The sequence below is a fragment of the Haematobia irritans genome, chromosome 5 (genome assembly GCF_050003625.1).
Source record: "Haematobia irritans isolate KBUSLIRL chromosome 5, ASM5000362v1, whole genome shotgun sequence".
Classification (NCBI taxonomy): Eukaryota; Metazoa; Arthropoda; class Insecta; order Diptera; family Muscidae; genus Haematobia; species Haematobia irritans.
In genome coordinates, this window is record NC_134401.1 from 152276001 (window position 1) to 152293878 (window position 17878).

Consider the following 17878-nt stretch of genomic DNA (forward strand, 5'->3'; position numbering starts at 1 on the left):
GTAAGTCAATTAGTTTGTGAGATAGAGCGTCTTGTTATTGTGAAAAAATGGAAAAAAAGGAATTTGGTGTTTTGATAAAATACTGTTTTCTGAAGGGAAAAAATACGGTGGAAGCAAAAACTTGGCTTGATACTGAGTTTCCGGACTCTGCCCCAGGGAAATCAACAATAATTGATTGGTATGCAAAATTCAAACGTGGTGAAATGAGCACGGAGCACGGTGAACACAGTGGACGCCCGAAATAGGTGGTTACCGACGAAAACATCAAAAAAATCCACAAAATGATTTTGAATGACCGTAAAATGAAGTTGATCGAGATAGCAGAGGTCTTAAAGATATCAAAGGAACGTGTTGGATATGCGGAAGCTCTGTGCAAAATGGGTGCCGCGCGAGCTCACATTTGACCAAAAACAACAACAACGCGTTGATGATTCTGAGCGGTGTTTGCAGCTGTTAACTCGTAATACATCCGAGTTTTTCCGTCGATATGTGACAATGGATGAAACATGGCTCCATCACTACACTCCTGAGTCCAATCGACAGTCGGCTGAGTGGACATCGACCGGTGAACCGTCTCCGCAACGTGGAAAGACTCAAAAGTCCGCTGGCAAAGTAATGGCCTCTGTTTTTTGGGATGCGCACGGAATAATTTTTATCGATTATCTTGAGAAGGGAAAAACCATCAACAGTGACTATTATATGGCGTTATTGGAGCGTTTGAAGGTCGAAATCGCGGCAAAACGGCCCCATATGAAGAAGAAAAAAGTGTTGTTCCACCAAGACATCGCACTGTGCCACAAGTCATTGAGAACGACGGCAAAAATTCATGAATTGGGCTTCGAATTGCTTCCCCACCCACCGTATTCTCCAGATCTGGCCCCCAGACACTTTTTCTTGTTCTCAGACCTCAAAAGGATGCTCGCAGGGAAAAAATTTGGCTGCAATGAAGAGGTGATCACTGAAACTGAGGCCTATTTTGAGGCAAAACCGAAGGAGTACTACCAAAATGGTATCAAAAAATTGGAAGGTCGTTATAATCGTTGTATCGCTCTTGAAGGGAACTATGTTGAATAATAAAAACGAATTTTGACAAAAAAATGTATTTTTCTTTGTTAGACCGGGGACTTATCAGCCAACCTGTTATTTGGAAAATGTTTCATTGCAGGCATTGACAAATTAGGTTTTAAATAATTAATTTGTGACATTCGATGCTATTAGTTCAAAGTCAAATATTAGCAGTAATAGAGTTATTCTCTTATTAATTAAATTCAAAAAAATTAAATTAATTAAATTTAAGAAATTATTCGAATTTTTCAAGTTATCTAAAGATTGGTTCTTTGAAAAAAAATGGGGTTTGTTTTCAAAGATGACGATGGTCCCTCGGTCTTTGACCGCTTTTTTCAATCCAGCTTATAGACTATACAGAAAAATATATTTCTTTCAATGAAGAAATTAATTGAATCAATTATTTTTGTTTGAAATGTTTTACAATCATGAAAATGATGTCGTTTCATTCTTCTCCCAGATTTATTTCTTGAGCATTTGACATACTCAATTTGTATTCAATTTACATGGCATTAGTATCTGATGTTCATTTGAATTATCAAATTGGTTTGATTACAATCTTTTATTATGCGTGATAAAATGATTCCCAATGGCATCTAAAAGGATTTACTTTAAAATTAGTTTACTTTTTAAGCAATTAAATTCGTACATAAAAATCCATATGAGTTCTAAGGAAAATTTACATATATTTTGTCAGTTTCCTCTTTGTAGAAGTAGGAGTATTGGGATATACATACATATATACATTAATATGTATAAGAGAAACCAACATTACCTTTTTTCAAATTAAATATTTTAATAACATAAAGTCATAGTCGACAGGACTCTTACACGCACTCAGGGGGAGCTGTGATTGTTAAAGGCATTTCTCGGCATTTTGCATTCAGAAAAAGAGATGTCTCATAAAATATGCATAAAAATTTCTACTTTTACATATACATCCTTGCATATGGGATATGTCGTAGTGAAAAAGGAATGGGGAAAACGCATAATACTAACAAGTAAGGAAAGTCTAAAGTTGGGCTGGGCCGACTACATTACAACCTGAACCACTTTGTAGGCCTAAATTTTCGATACCATATCACATCCGTCAAATGTGTTGGGGGCTATATATAAAGGTTTGTCCCAAATACATACATTTAAATATCACTCGATCTGGACAGAATTTGATAGACTTCTACAAAAGCTATAGACTCAAAATTTAGGTCGGCAAATGCACTAGGGTGGAACACAATGTTAGTAAAAAAATATGGGAAACGTTTAAATCTGAAGCAATTTTAAGGAAACTTCGCAAAAGTTTATTTATGATTTATCGCTCGATATATATGTATTAGAAGTTTACGAAAATTAGAGTCATTTTTACAACTTTTCGACTAAGCAGTGGCGATTTTACAAGGAAAATGTTGGTATTTTGACCATTTTTGTCGAAATCAGAAAAACATATATATGGGAGCTATATCTAAATCTGAACCGATTTCAACAAAATTTGGCACGCATAGTTACAATGCTAATCCTACTCCCTGTGTAAAATTTCAACTAAATCGGAGTTAAGAATTGACCTCTGTGGTCATATGAGTGTAAATCGGGCGAAAGCTACATATGGGAGATATATCTAAATCTGAACCGATTTCAACCAAATTTGGCACGCATAGCTACAATGCTACTTCTACTCCCTGTGCAAAATTTCAATTAAATCGGAGTAAAAGATTGGCCTCTGTGGTCATATGAGTGTAAATCGGGCGAACGCTATATATGGGAGATATATCTAAATCTGAACCGATTTCAACCAAATTTGGCACGCATAGCTACAATGCTACTTCTACTCCCTGTGCAAAATTTCGGAGTAAAAAATTGGCCTCTGTGGTCATATGCGTCTAGATCTGGCGAAAGCTCTATGCGGGAGCTATATCTAAATCTGAACCGATTTCAACCAAATTTGGCACGCATAGCTACAATGCTACTTCTACTCCCTGTGCAAAATTTCAATTAAATCGGTGTAAAAGATTGGCCACTGTGGTCATATGAGTGTAAATCGCGCGAACGATATATATGGGAGCTATATCTAAATCTGAACCGGTTTCAATAAAATTTGGCAAACTTGACTACACTACTAATTGTACTCCTAGTGCAAGATTTCAACCAAATTGGGGTAAAACTCTGGCTTCTGGGGCCATATAAGTCCATATCGGGCGAAAGATATATATGGGAGCTATATCTAAAACTGAACCGATTTCTTCTAAAATCAATAGGGTTCCATTCTTAGCCAAAACACATACTTGTGCCAAATTTGAAGTCGATTGGACTAAAACTGCGACCTAGACTTTGATTACAAAAATGTGTTCACGGACAGACGGACATGGCTATATCGACTCAGGAGCCCACCCTGAGCATTTTTGCCAAAGAAACTATGTGTCTATCACGTCTCCTTCTGGGTGTTGCAAACATATGCACTAACTTATAATACCCTGTTCCACATTGTGGCGCATGGTATAAAAAGCATTATTAAAAGAAAATATTGCATACTTTTAGGAGATCAAAAATATCTACTACATGTGAGTAAACTAATTCTGCTTATTTGCAAGGTTAGATTAAGTTTAAAGGAGGTAACGGATCCGCCTCATTTAGATATCCTTACATCTATATCCGCATGATACTATCTTTCTATGTTCACCACATTTGTGTACTTTAAGAATTCGAGACATGAGTAAACTATCAGTACGGTCAGCACCTCACGGTCGCCAAAATTTGGCCACTTATGAGAGGCTACATTTAATGTGATAATATAGTAAATGTCATACGAAAATTGTCCACTTTGGAACAGTCCTAAAATATGCAAATTTTATGAATAACCTTAAAAGTATGCAAAATTTAAAGGGTGGTTAAAATTTCAAGGGCCGATGTTGATTTTGAACAAAACACAAACTATTTAGGAAATTATTGTAATTTTATTTTATTATGATATACTGGTATTACTCAATTATGTATGGTACAAAATATCGGCCAAATGGGCGCCGCGACCTCGGTGGCACACCTTCATCCGATGGTCCAAATTTTTCGATGACGCTGAGGCATAATGGATGTTCTATGCCGTTAATGTGCCGAATTATCTCACCCTTTAGCTCTTGAATTGTTGCTGGCTTATCGACGTACACCTTTTCTTTCAAATAACCACAAAGAACAAAGTCCAACGGTGTCAAATCACATGATCTTGGCGGCCAATTGGCATCGCCATTACGTGAGATAACACGGCCATTGAATTTGTTGCGCAAAAGAGCCATTGTTTCGTTAGCTGTGTGGCAAGTGGCACCGTCCTGCTGAAACCACATATCGTCCACATCCATATCTTCCAATTCGGGCCATAAAAAGTTTGTTATCATCTCGCGATAGCGAATACCATTCACAGTAACTGCCCGACCGACCTCATTTTGGAAAAATATGGCCCGATGATGCCGCCAGCCCATAAACCGCACCAAACAGTCACTCTTTGTGGATGCATTGGTTTTTCGACAATCACTCTTGGATTCTCATTTGCCCAAATGCGGCAATTCTGTTTATTGACGAATCCATAGAGGTGAAAATGTGCCTCATCACTGAAGATGATTTTCTTCGAAAATTGATCATCCATTGTTGCCATTTCTTGGAACCATTTAACACGTTGTTGGATTATGTATCTCTCCATGGTTCAAATTGAGTAATTGAAATAGAGAAATGTCAAATAAAATTCGGAAAAAAACTTCGCGGTTAGGTGTGGTTCACATTCAACATCGGTCCCTACAATTTAACCACCCTTTATTTACTATTGCCCATCTTAATACAAAACAATCTATTAATAGTTTCTCGAAAGAATTTATATGGGAAAAGTAGGTTTAAAGTTTAGTTTAACTTTTTTAAATAGGGGCCAATATTGAGATCAACTCAAATCTAATTTTATAGTGAATAGATATGATTCGATCATACCATTTTTTGGTTCTGGTCATATCTAATTAGATTTATCAATGTTTACTTGGGTGTTCTCAATGTTCCAGACATTAGTATACGCCTTATCGGACCTTTCCGGTAAAAAAGAATGAAAAACATGAAAGCGTAAAGATGTGCTCCTAGAGGTATGCATTAACATATGCCTATTGTATTTTGAACCCTCCTAAAGGCATGACAAATTTATAAATATCCTTAAAAGTATGTAACATTTATTATGTACAAAAATTTTTCGGATAATCTATGTGCGTAAATAAATGTGTAAATATATGCTCCTAGAGGTATGCATCGAAATTTGTCAATTTTATATTGAAGTAAAAAGTATGCAATATTTAGTTACTATTATCCATGGGAGCCACCGTGGTGCAATGGTTAGCATGCCCGCCTTGCACACACAAGGTCGTGGGTTCGATTCCTGCTTCGACCGACCACCAAAAAGTTTTTCAGCGGTGGATTATCCCACCTCAGTAATGCTGGTGACATTTCTGAGGGTTTCAAAGCTTCTCTAAGTGGTTTCACTGCAATGTGGAACGCCGTTCAGACTCGTGGGTTCGATTCCTGCTTCGACCGAACACCAAAAAGTTTTTCAGCGGTGGATTATCCCACCTCAGTAATGCTGGTGACATTTCTGAGGGTTTCAAAGCTTCTCTAAGTGGTTTCACTGCAATGTGGAACGCCGTTCAGACTCGGCTATAAAAAGGAGGTCCCTTGTCATTGAGCTTAACATGGAATCGGGCAGCACTCAGTGATAAGAGAGAAGTTCACCAATGTGGTATCATAATGGACTGAATAGTCTAAGGGCGTTTTCGATTCGCAAAAAATATGTTGCCTTGGTGTTACACTACTTTTTCCCTAATTGACATTTTGCCCAAATGATAGTGTAATTCTAAAGTTATTGTTAATTTATAATATTGTGAGGTATAAAGGATCCAAAATCTATGACAGTGTCCTTGATATGTTGCAATCAATTTCGAGAATGTTGCACCTTTTTTCCCAATCGAAATCGCCATAAGTGAGCCTGATACATCGGGCTGCCACCTAATCTAACCTAACCTACTATTATCCATATACAAAAAATTATTGACTGTTTATCAAAAAAAGTATGCCAAATTTTTGAATGCCTTTAAATGCATCTAACATTTATTTATTGATAGTTTCTCGAAAGAATTCATATGGGAAAAGTAGGTTTAAAGTTTAGTTTAACTTTTAACATAGGGGCCAATATTGAGATCAACTCAAATCTAATTTTTTAGTGAAAAGTTTGATGATTCGATCTTACAATTTTTTGGTTCTGGTCATATCTAATTAGGTTTATCAATATTTACTCTCAATGTTCCAGGCATAAGTATACGACTTATCGGTCCTTTCCAGTTAAAAAGAATAAAAAAAAAACGAAAGCGTAAAGATGTGATCTTAGAGGTAATGTATTAACATATGCCTCCTACAAGTATGCATCGACATTTGTCCATTTTATATTGAACAGTCCTAAAAGTATGTTAAATTTATGAATACCATTAAAAGTATGCAACATTTATATTTATTTACTATTACCCATATAAAAAAACGTATTGACATTTTGTCAAAAGAATAAATATGAGAAAAGAAGGTTTACGGTAAACTTTTTTTTTTGCATATGGGAGAATATCTTTAATAATTTTTTGTATTACTCCAATTTAACTGGGAATACCTCATATAAACACGTGTGCGAATAAACTACCTCGAGCAAAGCAACACACATGTATACAATGATTATGACAATGTCTGAGCTCTTTACATCCTTGGAAGAAATTTTCCACATGGAATATATTGAAAATGCAACATTATATGGGTAAGGGTGTGGTCCAAAACCCAAGCACACACACCGGAAAACTTAAGGATTCCTGGTACCGTGTTCCATACTCTTATGGCCATATTTGGCAAGAAATGTTAGACACTGACTATTATTCCTATGCATAATGAATTTTTTCTCCTTTTCACAACACCCCAGTGATAGTTTTTTCTTGTTTATCCAGAAAAGAAAAACCCATGAATAACAAATGTTCTTCCTCGAACCGGATATGTGTAGTAGAAGTCACTTATATGTCAGTGGAGTGTTTTTCATTGCCTATAATGTCTGTGTTATCGCTTTAGGTAAAGTCCTAAAAGCAAATGCTGATAAAACCATTACATACAGGTCACTAGAGTCAAAGTAATGTAAAAAGAACTTCATTTATTCGAAATTTGTTAAGAGAAAAGATAGGGAATAAGCCTACATGACTCTACCTCAAGATTTCTTAAAGATGAATGATTCGTATGGAAAGATATTGAGCAGTTTTGGGCAGACTTCAGAGTTTGCTCAAAACTCATGTAGTTGAAATTTTAAAATTGAATTAAATTTCCGAAATTAAATGTAAAATTTGAAATATTATAGTAATGTATTCTAAATTATAATTTACCTTTCTATAGTTTTAAAAATATTTCTGGTTTCGACCTATTTTGAATTACATATTTATAACTACAATGCAAAACGAGCTTATTGGAGGAAGAAATTGATATAATTAAGCAACTGAAAAGAAAATGTCAGATATCACTATACAAACCTGGTTATAGATGTTTCGTCGCTGACTAATTCGAATTTCCAAAGCTCTCAGTATACATATAACCGGCAGAGATGACTCATTTTGGGTCTGACATGCTAATTTCTTAAAAATAAAATTTTGACAAAATTTTCTATAAAAATAACATTTTGACAAAATTTTATATAGAAATAAAATGTTGAAAAAATTTTCTATAGAATAAAATTTTGACAACATTTCCTATAGAAGTAAAATTTTGACAAAATTTTCTATAGAAATAAAATTTTGACAACATTTTCTATAGACATAACATTTTGACAAAATTGTCTATAGAAATAAAATTTTGACAAAATTTCCTATAGAAATAAAATTTTGACAAAATTGTCTATAGAAATAAAAAATTGACAAAATTTTCTATAGAAGTAAAATTTTGACAAAATTTTCTATAGGAATAAAATTTTCGATAGAAATAAAATTTTGACAAAATTTTCTATAGAAATACAATTTTGACAAAATTTTCTATAGAAATAAAATTTTGACAAAATTTTCTATAGAAATAAAATTTTGACAAAATTTTCTATAGAAATAAAATTTTGACAAAATTTTCTATAGAAATAAAATTTTGTCAAAAAATTCTATAAAAATAAAATTTTGACAAAATTTTCTATAGGAATAAAATTTTGACAAAATTTTCTATACAAATAAAATTTTGACAAAATTTTCTATAGAAATACAATTTTGACAAAATTTTCTATAGAAATAAAATTTTGACAAAATTTTCTATAGAAATAAAATTTTGACAAATTTTGTATAGAAATAAAATTTTGACAAAATTTTCTATAGAAATAAAAGTTTGACAAAATTTTCCATAAAAATAAAATTTTGACAAAATTTTCTATAGAAATAAAATTTTGACAAAATTTTCTATAGAAATAAAATTTGGACAAAATTTTCTATAGAAATAAAATTTTGACAAAATTTTCTATAGAAATAAAATTTTGACAGAATTTTCTATAGAAAAAAAATTTTGACAAAATTTTCCACAGAAATAAAATTTTGACAAAATTTTCTACAGAAATAAAAAATTTGGACAAAATTGTCCTTAGAAATAAAAATTTGACAAAAATTTCTATGGAAATAAAATTTTGACAAAATTTTCTATAGAAATAAAATTTTACCAACATTTTCTATAGAAATAACATTTTGACAAAATTTTCTATAGAATTAAAATTTTGACAAAATTTTCAATAGAAATAAAATTTTGAAAAAATTTTCTATAGAAATAAAACTTTGACAAAATTTTCTATAGAAATAAAACTTTCTATAGAAGTAAAATTTTGACAAAATTTTCTATAGAAATAAAATTTTGAAAAAATTTTCTATAGAAATAAAATTCTTAAAAAAATTTCTATAGAAATAAAATTTTGACAGAATTTTCTATAGAAATAAAATTTTGACAAAATTTTCTATAGAAATAAAATTTTGACATTTTCTATAAAAATAAAATTTTGACAAAATATTCTATAGAAATAACATTTTGACATTTTCAATAGAAATACAATTTTGAAAAAATTTTCTATGGAAATAAAATTTTGTTGTCTTTGTGATTTCAGCTTAAAATCATGCATTGACGTAAACTACAAGTGTAGCTAAGCCAACAGAGACAAACATTCTTTTCCTCTGTTGGCTAAGCTACACTTTTACACCCTCAAAAAAAAAAATCGCCTCTTTAACATATGTTCCAAACATAGTTTGCAGGAAGCACATATATTATTGGATACTGCCGAAACATTAATATGTTTGTTTTATGTGAACATATTATATGTTTGGAAACATTTTGAGCCCAAAAATATTATATGCTTGGAAGAATTTTTCCCAAAGACGATTGTGCTCATTCCCTAACATACTCGTTATTTTCACTTCCACGAAATATTTTAATTCTTGGCACCTTTTTCTGTAATACAAATAATGTTGAAGAAATTATTCACTTTTTTATTTTTTTTTAATTTTACCTTTCGCCTGCACGGAGAATCGAACCGAGTACCATACAGTTTGTAAGCCAACACACTATCCACTGGGCTACGTAGCTGTTATGGTCACCAGCAGATAATTATCGTTATAAGTTACATTTATATAGCATAGTTTGCAGCGCCCACGAGCCCATGCAAACATAACATTATTTAACAGGAACATACATTTGTTTGCCACGTGGAGCAGTGGCTAGCATGTCTGCCTTGCATGCAAAGGGTCGTGGGTTCAATCCCTGCTCCGACCGAACACTTTTTTTGTTGTTGTTTTTTTTTAATTTACACATTTATATTTATACTATATTAAATTTTTATAATAAAACTTCGAAATGTGGGTTATTAAAGATTTATAGTCATTAACAGTGCTTGATATAAACGAATTTGACTGATTTTTGGATAAAATATTATTTTTTATTGCAAAAATAACAATTTTGTAACAAAAAACTGTTTTTGGTACAAAACTTTAAAATTTGGAAGGAATTCAAAAACTTACAAAAGAAGAACGTGGAGTCGAGTATAAACATACATAAATTATTTTATAATATAAATATAAATTTATTTAGGCGTGAGCAGTTTTTTCTAGCATTTAACACCATCGGTCTAAAATGCCTTTTATTTTTTTTTAATAATTCATTTTAAAGAAAATAAAATTTTTAAATTGTTTTAGCTGCAAAACTCGAACTTAATGCCCGCTTTTATATTTGAAGGTGTCCGTCAACTCCTCTTGGACTACTTATTAATAAAGAGGAACTAAACTTTGTTTTTATACATTTTACTGTGTAATTTTTCACTATTTCCTCCTTATTTCATTTTACTGTCCCAACTCTAAAAAGAGTATAGTGCCCTTTCGTTATTTTTATGAAGACCCCTCATTTCTTTTAACGAACCAAGAAAAAAATTGTGCCCATAATGCCAAAATGATAAACAAAACACATGTCCACACATACAGAAAATGCTGCTCTCAAGGCGAAAACACAGGCTTTTTTTCAAATGTCTATTTTCTTGGTTCCGAATGTCCATTCTCTTTATTCAAATTAAATAATATTTAAACTTAAGCATATCAATTTTTTTGCCTTATCGTAAAACAGTTTTCTGAAACAACATACAAGCGGTTTCACAGAAATTGTTCTCTTTTGATTCTTTCGCTGTGTTATGTTGATATCTTTTGTCAACTCTCCCGGTTTCCATCTCTATTTCTTTCTCTATACTCTCTCTGTCGCTTTGAATAAAATATCACAACATATGTATGTTTAGTGGAAATTTGTAAATTTATACATGTTTGCATTCACACATATGATTTTTATGAAACATTCATGCCCCAAACATAATATATTCTAACATATTAACATAGATGTCCCAAACATTTAGTGTTAGTTTAGGAACATTGCATGTTTGCACTTAAATATATTGTGTTTTAAAATTGTGCCCGAAACACATTTTGTTTATATCGGAACATATGAAAAACATATATTTCTAAGAGTGTAGTTTACGTCAATGCATGGTTTTAAGCTGAAATCAAAAAGACAACAACAATGATTAAAGAAAAAACCCAACAATAACAAAACAAAACGAATGAAATAAAATTTTGACAAAATTTTCTGTAGAAATAAAATTTTGACAAAATTTTCTATAGAAATAAAATTTTGACAAAATTTTCTATAGAAATAAAATTTTGTCATCATAGAAGATTGAACGTAAAATTCTTCCAAAAATAAATCCAAATAACTTTGAACCAAAGTTGTAAAACCCTCAAAATAAGTTTTGGTCTACATTTGAAGTATTTTTTATCTTAAATCTAAAGATTCAATATATCAGTTAGCTTATAGACGATTTCTTTAAATTAAAAATTTTTTCTTTACTTTAAGGAATTTTTTCCTTACATCAAGGACTTATGACTTTTGTGGAGGGACGCAGAATTTCTAAAATTTGCGTCTTAATTTTAATAAAAAAAAGTTTCTGAATTCATTAATTTTAAGAAATTTATCCTTAAATGTTGCGTGTCCTAAAATTTTCGTTGCATAATCTTTCAATATTTTTTCAGTGTATATAAAATTAAAATGTTTACATTATTACAATTCATGTATCTGGGTTTTAAGTACTTACCTTCCTTATAATATATTTCAAAGGAACTGTGGGAAAAATTTGTTTGATGGCCGATGCCAAATCTGTTAAAATCACATCAGCACTCTGAAAACAAAAAAACAAATTCGAAAAAAACACATGTTTCATAAAATTAAATAAATAAATTATTTTTTTATAAAACTATCAAAATTACAAACTATTAAAATTTAATTGTCAAGCGAAAATAAAAACACTTACCGTACTAAAATTACCCGCATCACCGGTTGTGGCAAAATTATATGGGCGATCATTCGTTATGATGGAAAAGTGTGAAGGTCTCTTACTCTCCACCGCTTGTATATCCAAATAATGGAAATGGCACTCAATCTAAAGGATGCGTTTGGCCCGAAGAGAGGACGTATAAGAAGTTTGAAGGAAAGAACAGAAGTTTGCAATAAAATACAGAAGAAGAAAAAAAAAATAAATGTGTTAATGATATTCCATTTAAATTTATTATAATGTATTTATGTATTTATTTAGCAAAGCCTAGCTGTGCATATGCCCCCCTAATGAATAAAGAAAGCACAGACAAACAGCAAAGCTATTAAAGCCACTTTATTACCTTTGTGGGAACTTTTGCAATGAGCAAATAGATGCGCACTGGTGTAAAAACCTGAAATTAACAAAAGAAAAGAAGAAAAAAGAGATTGTTAGTAGGCTGAATGGCTGGCTGGTTGACAGACTGTCTGGTTGGTCACAAGGGCTTTAATGTCTACAATAAATTCTTGGATGAATTGAAGGAGGCGGAGTGGGCACTGCTCCAAGTCTAAGCTTATGATATTTATGGTAATGTCATTATTAGCACCATCACTCCCATCCAAAACCAGTGTGATGATAAATGTTCCTAAATTCATTTACAAGCTTCAAAGTAACCTAATTCTTTTATACCTTTGTCCTAGAACATCTTGTCCGTTTTTTGTAAACGCCCCCCTCCTCTTTATCATAAAGAAGAATATTATGTTAATGCTGTTTTATTGAGATTTAATTGAGTTTAAGGATGTCACTTGGCATCCTACATATATAATTGCGTTAAAATTAGGTGAGTTCTAATTGTTAACAAACGGTTTTTGTAATGTAAGCTAAAAAGCCTTAGAAAGTGAATGTTACAAAATATATGTAAATTGATTTCAATTGGAAGTAATGGTACTATTCTAATTAAATTATATTATGTAAGGCTTTAATTTCAGAAAAAAGTCGACAGCAAAATTTACTATACACCGAATGAATTCTCTTCGTTAGGTTAGGTTAGGTGGCAGCCCGATGTATCAGGCTCACTTAGACTATTCAGTCCATTGTGATACCACATTGGTGAACTTCTCTCTTATCACTGAGTGCTGCCCGATTCCATGTTAAGCTCAATGACAAGGGACCTCCTTTTTATAGCCGAGTCCGAACGGCGTTCCACATTGCAGTGAAACCACTTAGAGAAGTTTTGAAACCCTCAGAAATGTCACCAACATTACTGAGGTGGGATAATCCACCGCTGAAAAACTTTTTGGTGTTCGGTCGAAGCAGGAATCGAACCCACGACCTTGTGTATGAAAGGCGGGCATGCTAACCATTGCACCACGGTGGCTCCCAATTTCTCTTCGTTAATTTCACGAAATATTCTTCATTAACTATTCTTCGAGAATTCTTCATTAAAATAACGAAATTTTCATTTATTTTCGTAAATTTTACGAATATACGAAACATCTATGAAATATTCTACATTAATTTTTTTCGTAAAAAGTTCATGCTATTAATGAAACTTTTTTCAAATTTTATGATTTTTATGAAGAAACTTTTACGATTTTATGAATATTTTGCGATTTATTCTACGTTAAAATTTCTCCATAAAAAGTACGAAATATTTTCTTTGAAATAACGAAGAAGTTTCATTGAAGTTGTAAAATGTCCGTTCGCGACATAATAACAGGTTGACTGATAAGTCCCCGATCTGACACATAGATGGTGTCGCTAGTATGAAATGCATATTATTTTTATATAGTACCAAACTTCAAATGATTCGTGTCAAAATTTGACGTCTCTAAGTCAATTAGTTTGTGAGATAGAGCGTCTTTTGTGAAGCAACTTTTGTTATTGTGAAAAAATGGAAAAAAAGGAATTTCGTGTTTTGATAAAATACTGTTTTCTGAAGGGAAATAATACGGTGGAAGCAAATACTTGGCTTGATAATGAGCTTCCGGACTCTGCCCCAGGGAAATCAACAATAATTGATTGGTATGCAAACTTCAAGCGTGGTGAAATGAGCACGGAGGACGGTGAACGCAGTTGACGCCCGAAAGAGGTGGTTACCGAAGAAAACGTCAAAAAAACCCACAAAATGATTTTGAATTACCGAAAAATGAAGTTGATCGAGATAGCAGAGGCCTTAAAGATATCAAAGGAACGTGTTGGGCATATCATTCATCACTATTTGGATATACAAAAGCTCTGTGCAAAATGGGTGCCGCGCGAGCTCACATTTTACCAAAAACAACGTCTTGGTGATTCTGAGCGGTGTTTGCATCTGTTAACTCGTAATACACCCGAGTTTTTCCTTCGATATGTGACAATGGATGAAACATGGCTCCATCACTATACTCCTGAGTCCAATCAACAGTCGGCTGAGTGGACAGCGACCGGTGAACCGTCTCGGAAGCGTGGAAAGACTCAAAAGTCCGCTGGCAAAGTAATGGCCTCTGTTTTTTGGGATGCGCATGGAATATTTTTTATCGATTATCTTGAGAAGGGAAAAACCACCAACAGTGACTATTATATGGCGTTATTGGAGCGTTTGAAGGTCGAAATCGCGGCAAAACGGCCCCATATGAAGAAGAAAAAAGTGTTGCTCTACCAAGACAACGCACCGTGCACAAGTCATTGAGAACGATGGCAAAAATTCATGAATTGGGTTTCGAATTGCTTCCCCACCCACCGTATTCTCCAGATCTGGCCCCCGGCGACTTTTTCTTGTTCTCAGACCTCAAAAGGATGCTCGCAGGGGAAAAATTTGGCTGCAATGAAGAGGTGATCGCCGAAACTGAGGCCTATTTTGAGGCAAAACCGAAGGAGTACTACCAAAATGGTATCAAAAAATTGGAAGGTCGTTATAATCGTTGTATCGCTCTTGAAGGGAACTATGTTGAATAATAAAAACGAATTTTGACAAAAAAATGTGTTTTTCCTTGTTAGACCGGGGACTTATCAGCCAACCTGTTGTCTTTGGGAGCCACCGTGGTGCATGGTTAGCATGCCCGCCTTGCATACACAAGGTCGTGGGTTCGATTCCTTCTACGACCGAACACCAAAAAGTTTTTCAGCGGTGGATTATCCCACCTCAGTAATGCTGGTGACATTTCTGAGGGTTTCAAAGCTTCTCTAAGTTTCACTGGATTGTGGAACGCCGTTCGGACTCGGCTATAAAAAGGAGGTCCCTTGTCATTGAGCTTAACATGGAATCGGGCAGCACTCAGTGATAAGAGAGAAGTTCACCACTGTGGTATCACAATGGACTGAATAGTCTAAGTGAGCCTGATACATCGGGCTGCCACATAACCTAACCTAACCTATCCTTGATAATGTGCTTGAGTATATTCAATATTTTAATGCATGTTTTTCTAAAAGATCGAAAATTTTTCACAAAAAGTACGAAACTGTTTCATAAAAAGTACGAAACTGTATCATAAAAAGTACGAAACTGTTTCATAAAAAGTAAGACAATTTTTTTTATAAAAAGTACGAAAGTTTTACATACAACTATGAAGAACAAATTTCGTTAAAAGTAAGTAACATTTCGTTCTTTTAAAGAAAAGTTTCTTTGGTTGTAAAACAATGGCAAGTTTCGTACTTTTAACGAAATTTTTCATTCCTTTTACGAAGAAAATTCTTTCAGTGTTGGCGATTTAACTCTATTTTAGTTGATTTTAGTTTTGCCAAATGTGAGAAAATTTTCCGTATTTTAATTATTTTTATACCCTCCACCATAGGGGGGGGGGGTATATTAACTATGTCATTCCGTTTGTAACACATCGAAATATTGCTCTAAGACCCCATAAAGTATATATATATATATATTTTGGGTCGTGGTGAAATTCTGAGTCGATCTGAGCATTTCCGTCCGTCCGTCTGTTGAAATCACGCTAACTTCCGAACGAAACAAGCTATCGACTTGAAACTTGGCACAAGTAGTTGTTATTGATGTAGGTCGGAAGGTATTGCAAATGGGCCATATCGGTCCACTTTTACGTATAGCCCCCATATAAACGGACCCCCAAATTTGGCTTGCGGGGACTCTAAGAGAAGCAATTTTCATCCGATCCAGCTGAAATTTGGTACATGGTGTTAGTATATGGTATCTAACAACCATGCAAAAATTGGTCCACATCGGTTCATAATTACATATAGCCCCCATATAAACCGATCCCCCGATTTGGCTTGCGGAGCCTCTAAGAGAAGCAAATTTCATCCTATCCGGCTGAAATTTGGTACATGGTGTTAGTATATGGTCTCTAATGACCATGCAAAATATGGTCCACATCGGTCCATAATTATATATAGCCCCCATATAAACCGATCACCAGATTTGACCTTCGGAGCCTCTTGGATGACCAAAATTCATCTGATTCAGTTGAAATTTGGTACGGTGTGTTAATATATGGCCTCAAACACCCATGCAAAAATTGGTCGAAAGTGGTCCATAATTATATATAGCCCCATATAAACCGATCCCCAGATTTGACCTCCGGAGCCCCTAGAAAGAGCAAAATTCATCCGATTCGGTTGCAATTTGGTATATGTTATATGGTATATGTTACGGTATCCAACAACCATGCAGGAATTGGTTCATATCATTCCATAATTATATATAGCTCCCATATAAACCGATCCCCAGATTTGACCTCCGGTGCTTTTTGAAGAAGCAAAATTCATCCGATCTGGTTGAAATTTGGAGTGGTAGTAGATGATATTTAACAGCCATGCCAAAAGTGGTCCATATCAGTCCATAATCATATATAGCCCCCATATAAACCGATCCCGAGATTTGGTAAATTAATTGGATCAAGTAATTTCGTGATTGAAGACAAATATATTTCATTTCTGCGTAGTTTGGAATTTGAATTGATATTTAAGCAATTAAGTTTTGAAGAAATTTTCTATGAAAATTAAATTTTGCCCATATTTCACTGAAATGCAAATTATCTATTAATAGTCTTTTGATATTAAATTACGCCTGTTTCTCTTATTTCGTTAGTTTTAAATTGTATTAAAGTTGAATGGTCCATTCCATTCCATTATAAATGTATGCCTGTTGAAGTCCTTCGACTTCATTATATTCACATTTGTATTTCCGGAAGGAATCATGTTGCACCTCCCCATTTTTTTATTGTATAATTTTATTCGCTGTTAAATGCATCCTTACAATGACTATTGTTTCTGTTCTATGCTTGCTGAATATTTTCTGGGGGCACAATTCAAAGGACACTCCACTATTATGCTCCGCTCATCCTCCTGAGAGAAAGGCTAAATGTCTTCTTGTCTTTAAGGTGTCTACACCCCACGAAGTCATTTGTTGATGTAAAACTAGAAGTTAAATAAAATTTAATTAAGCCAATTGTTGTTGGTAATGTGATAGTTTTGTATGTTTCTTCGTGTAGCTTTCTCTCCCATTCATGGGTGGATGGCATGCAAAAATACTCGAATTTTTTTGATACAGTTTAAAAATATAGCTTAGAGATGGGAGCGTGATGCTAAACTTTCATTGCTCCAAAAAAAAAAAAAATAACGTACAGTACACACGAATCATATCAGAAATCAATCACATAATAGAGCGAAAAAAATTTAAATTATTTTTTGAGTATTTTTGTATTAAAACAAAATGATCGGGCTCAGCATTAAAATAACCATTTTTATTCAGAAATTCCGAAATTGAGAATTTTATTCGTTCTGAGAGTGATATTTTTCGTGAGAGAGTATGTATTAATGAGAGAGAATTTTTCAGTGAGAGTTCGTAGGCGAGAGTTAATACCATTCATAAGCATCGGGATTTTTCCGCGAATGGAGATAAAATATTTGTGTTGGGGATATAGGGAAAAGCAAAAAAGTCGTCTAAGACACCATATTCTGAATAGATTCAAAAGATTTTTAACTTTC

At 33.4% G+C, this 17878-nt stretch overlaps 1 protein-coding gene across 8 annotated transcripts in view; it reads right to left on the minus strand.

The window, feature by feature from the left end:
• The window catches only part of LRR (capping protein regulator and myosin 1 linker 1 leucine rich repeat protein), a 181618-nt gene that overhangs the window by 86032 nt on the left and 77708 nt on the right, over positions 1-17878 (minus strand). For all 8 annotated transcript variants that reach the window (XM_075313190.1, XM_075313191.1, XM_075313188.1 and 5 more), the window contains 3 exons: positions 12306-12356; positions 11942-12070; positions 11726-11809 (listed from right to left, as the gene is read on the minus strand). In XM_075313190.1, the coding sequence (XP_075169305.1) occupies positions 11726-11809; positions 11942-12070; positions 12306-12356 (264 nt within the window). The remainder of the gene's footprint in view (positions 1-11725; positions 11810-11941; positions 12071-12305; positions 12357-17878) is intronic.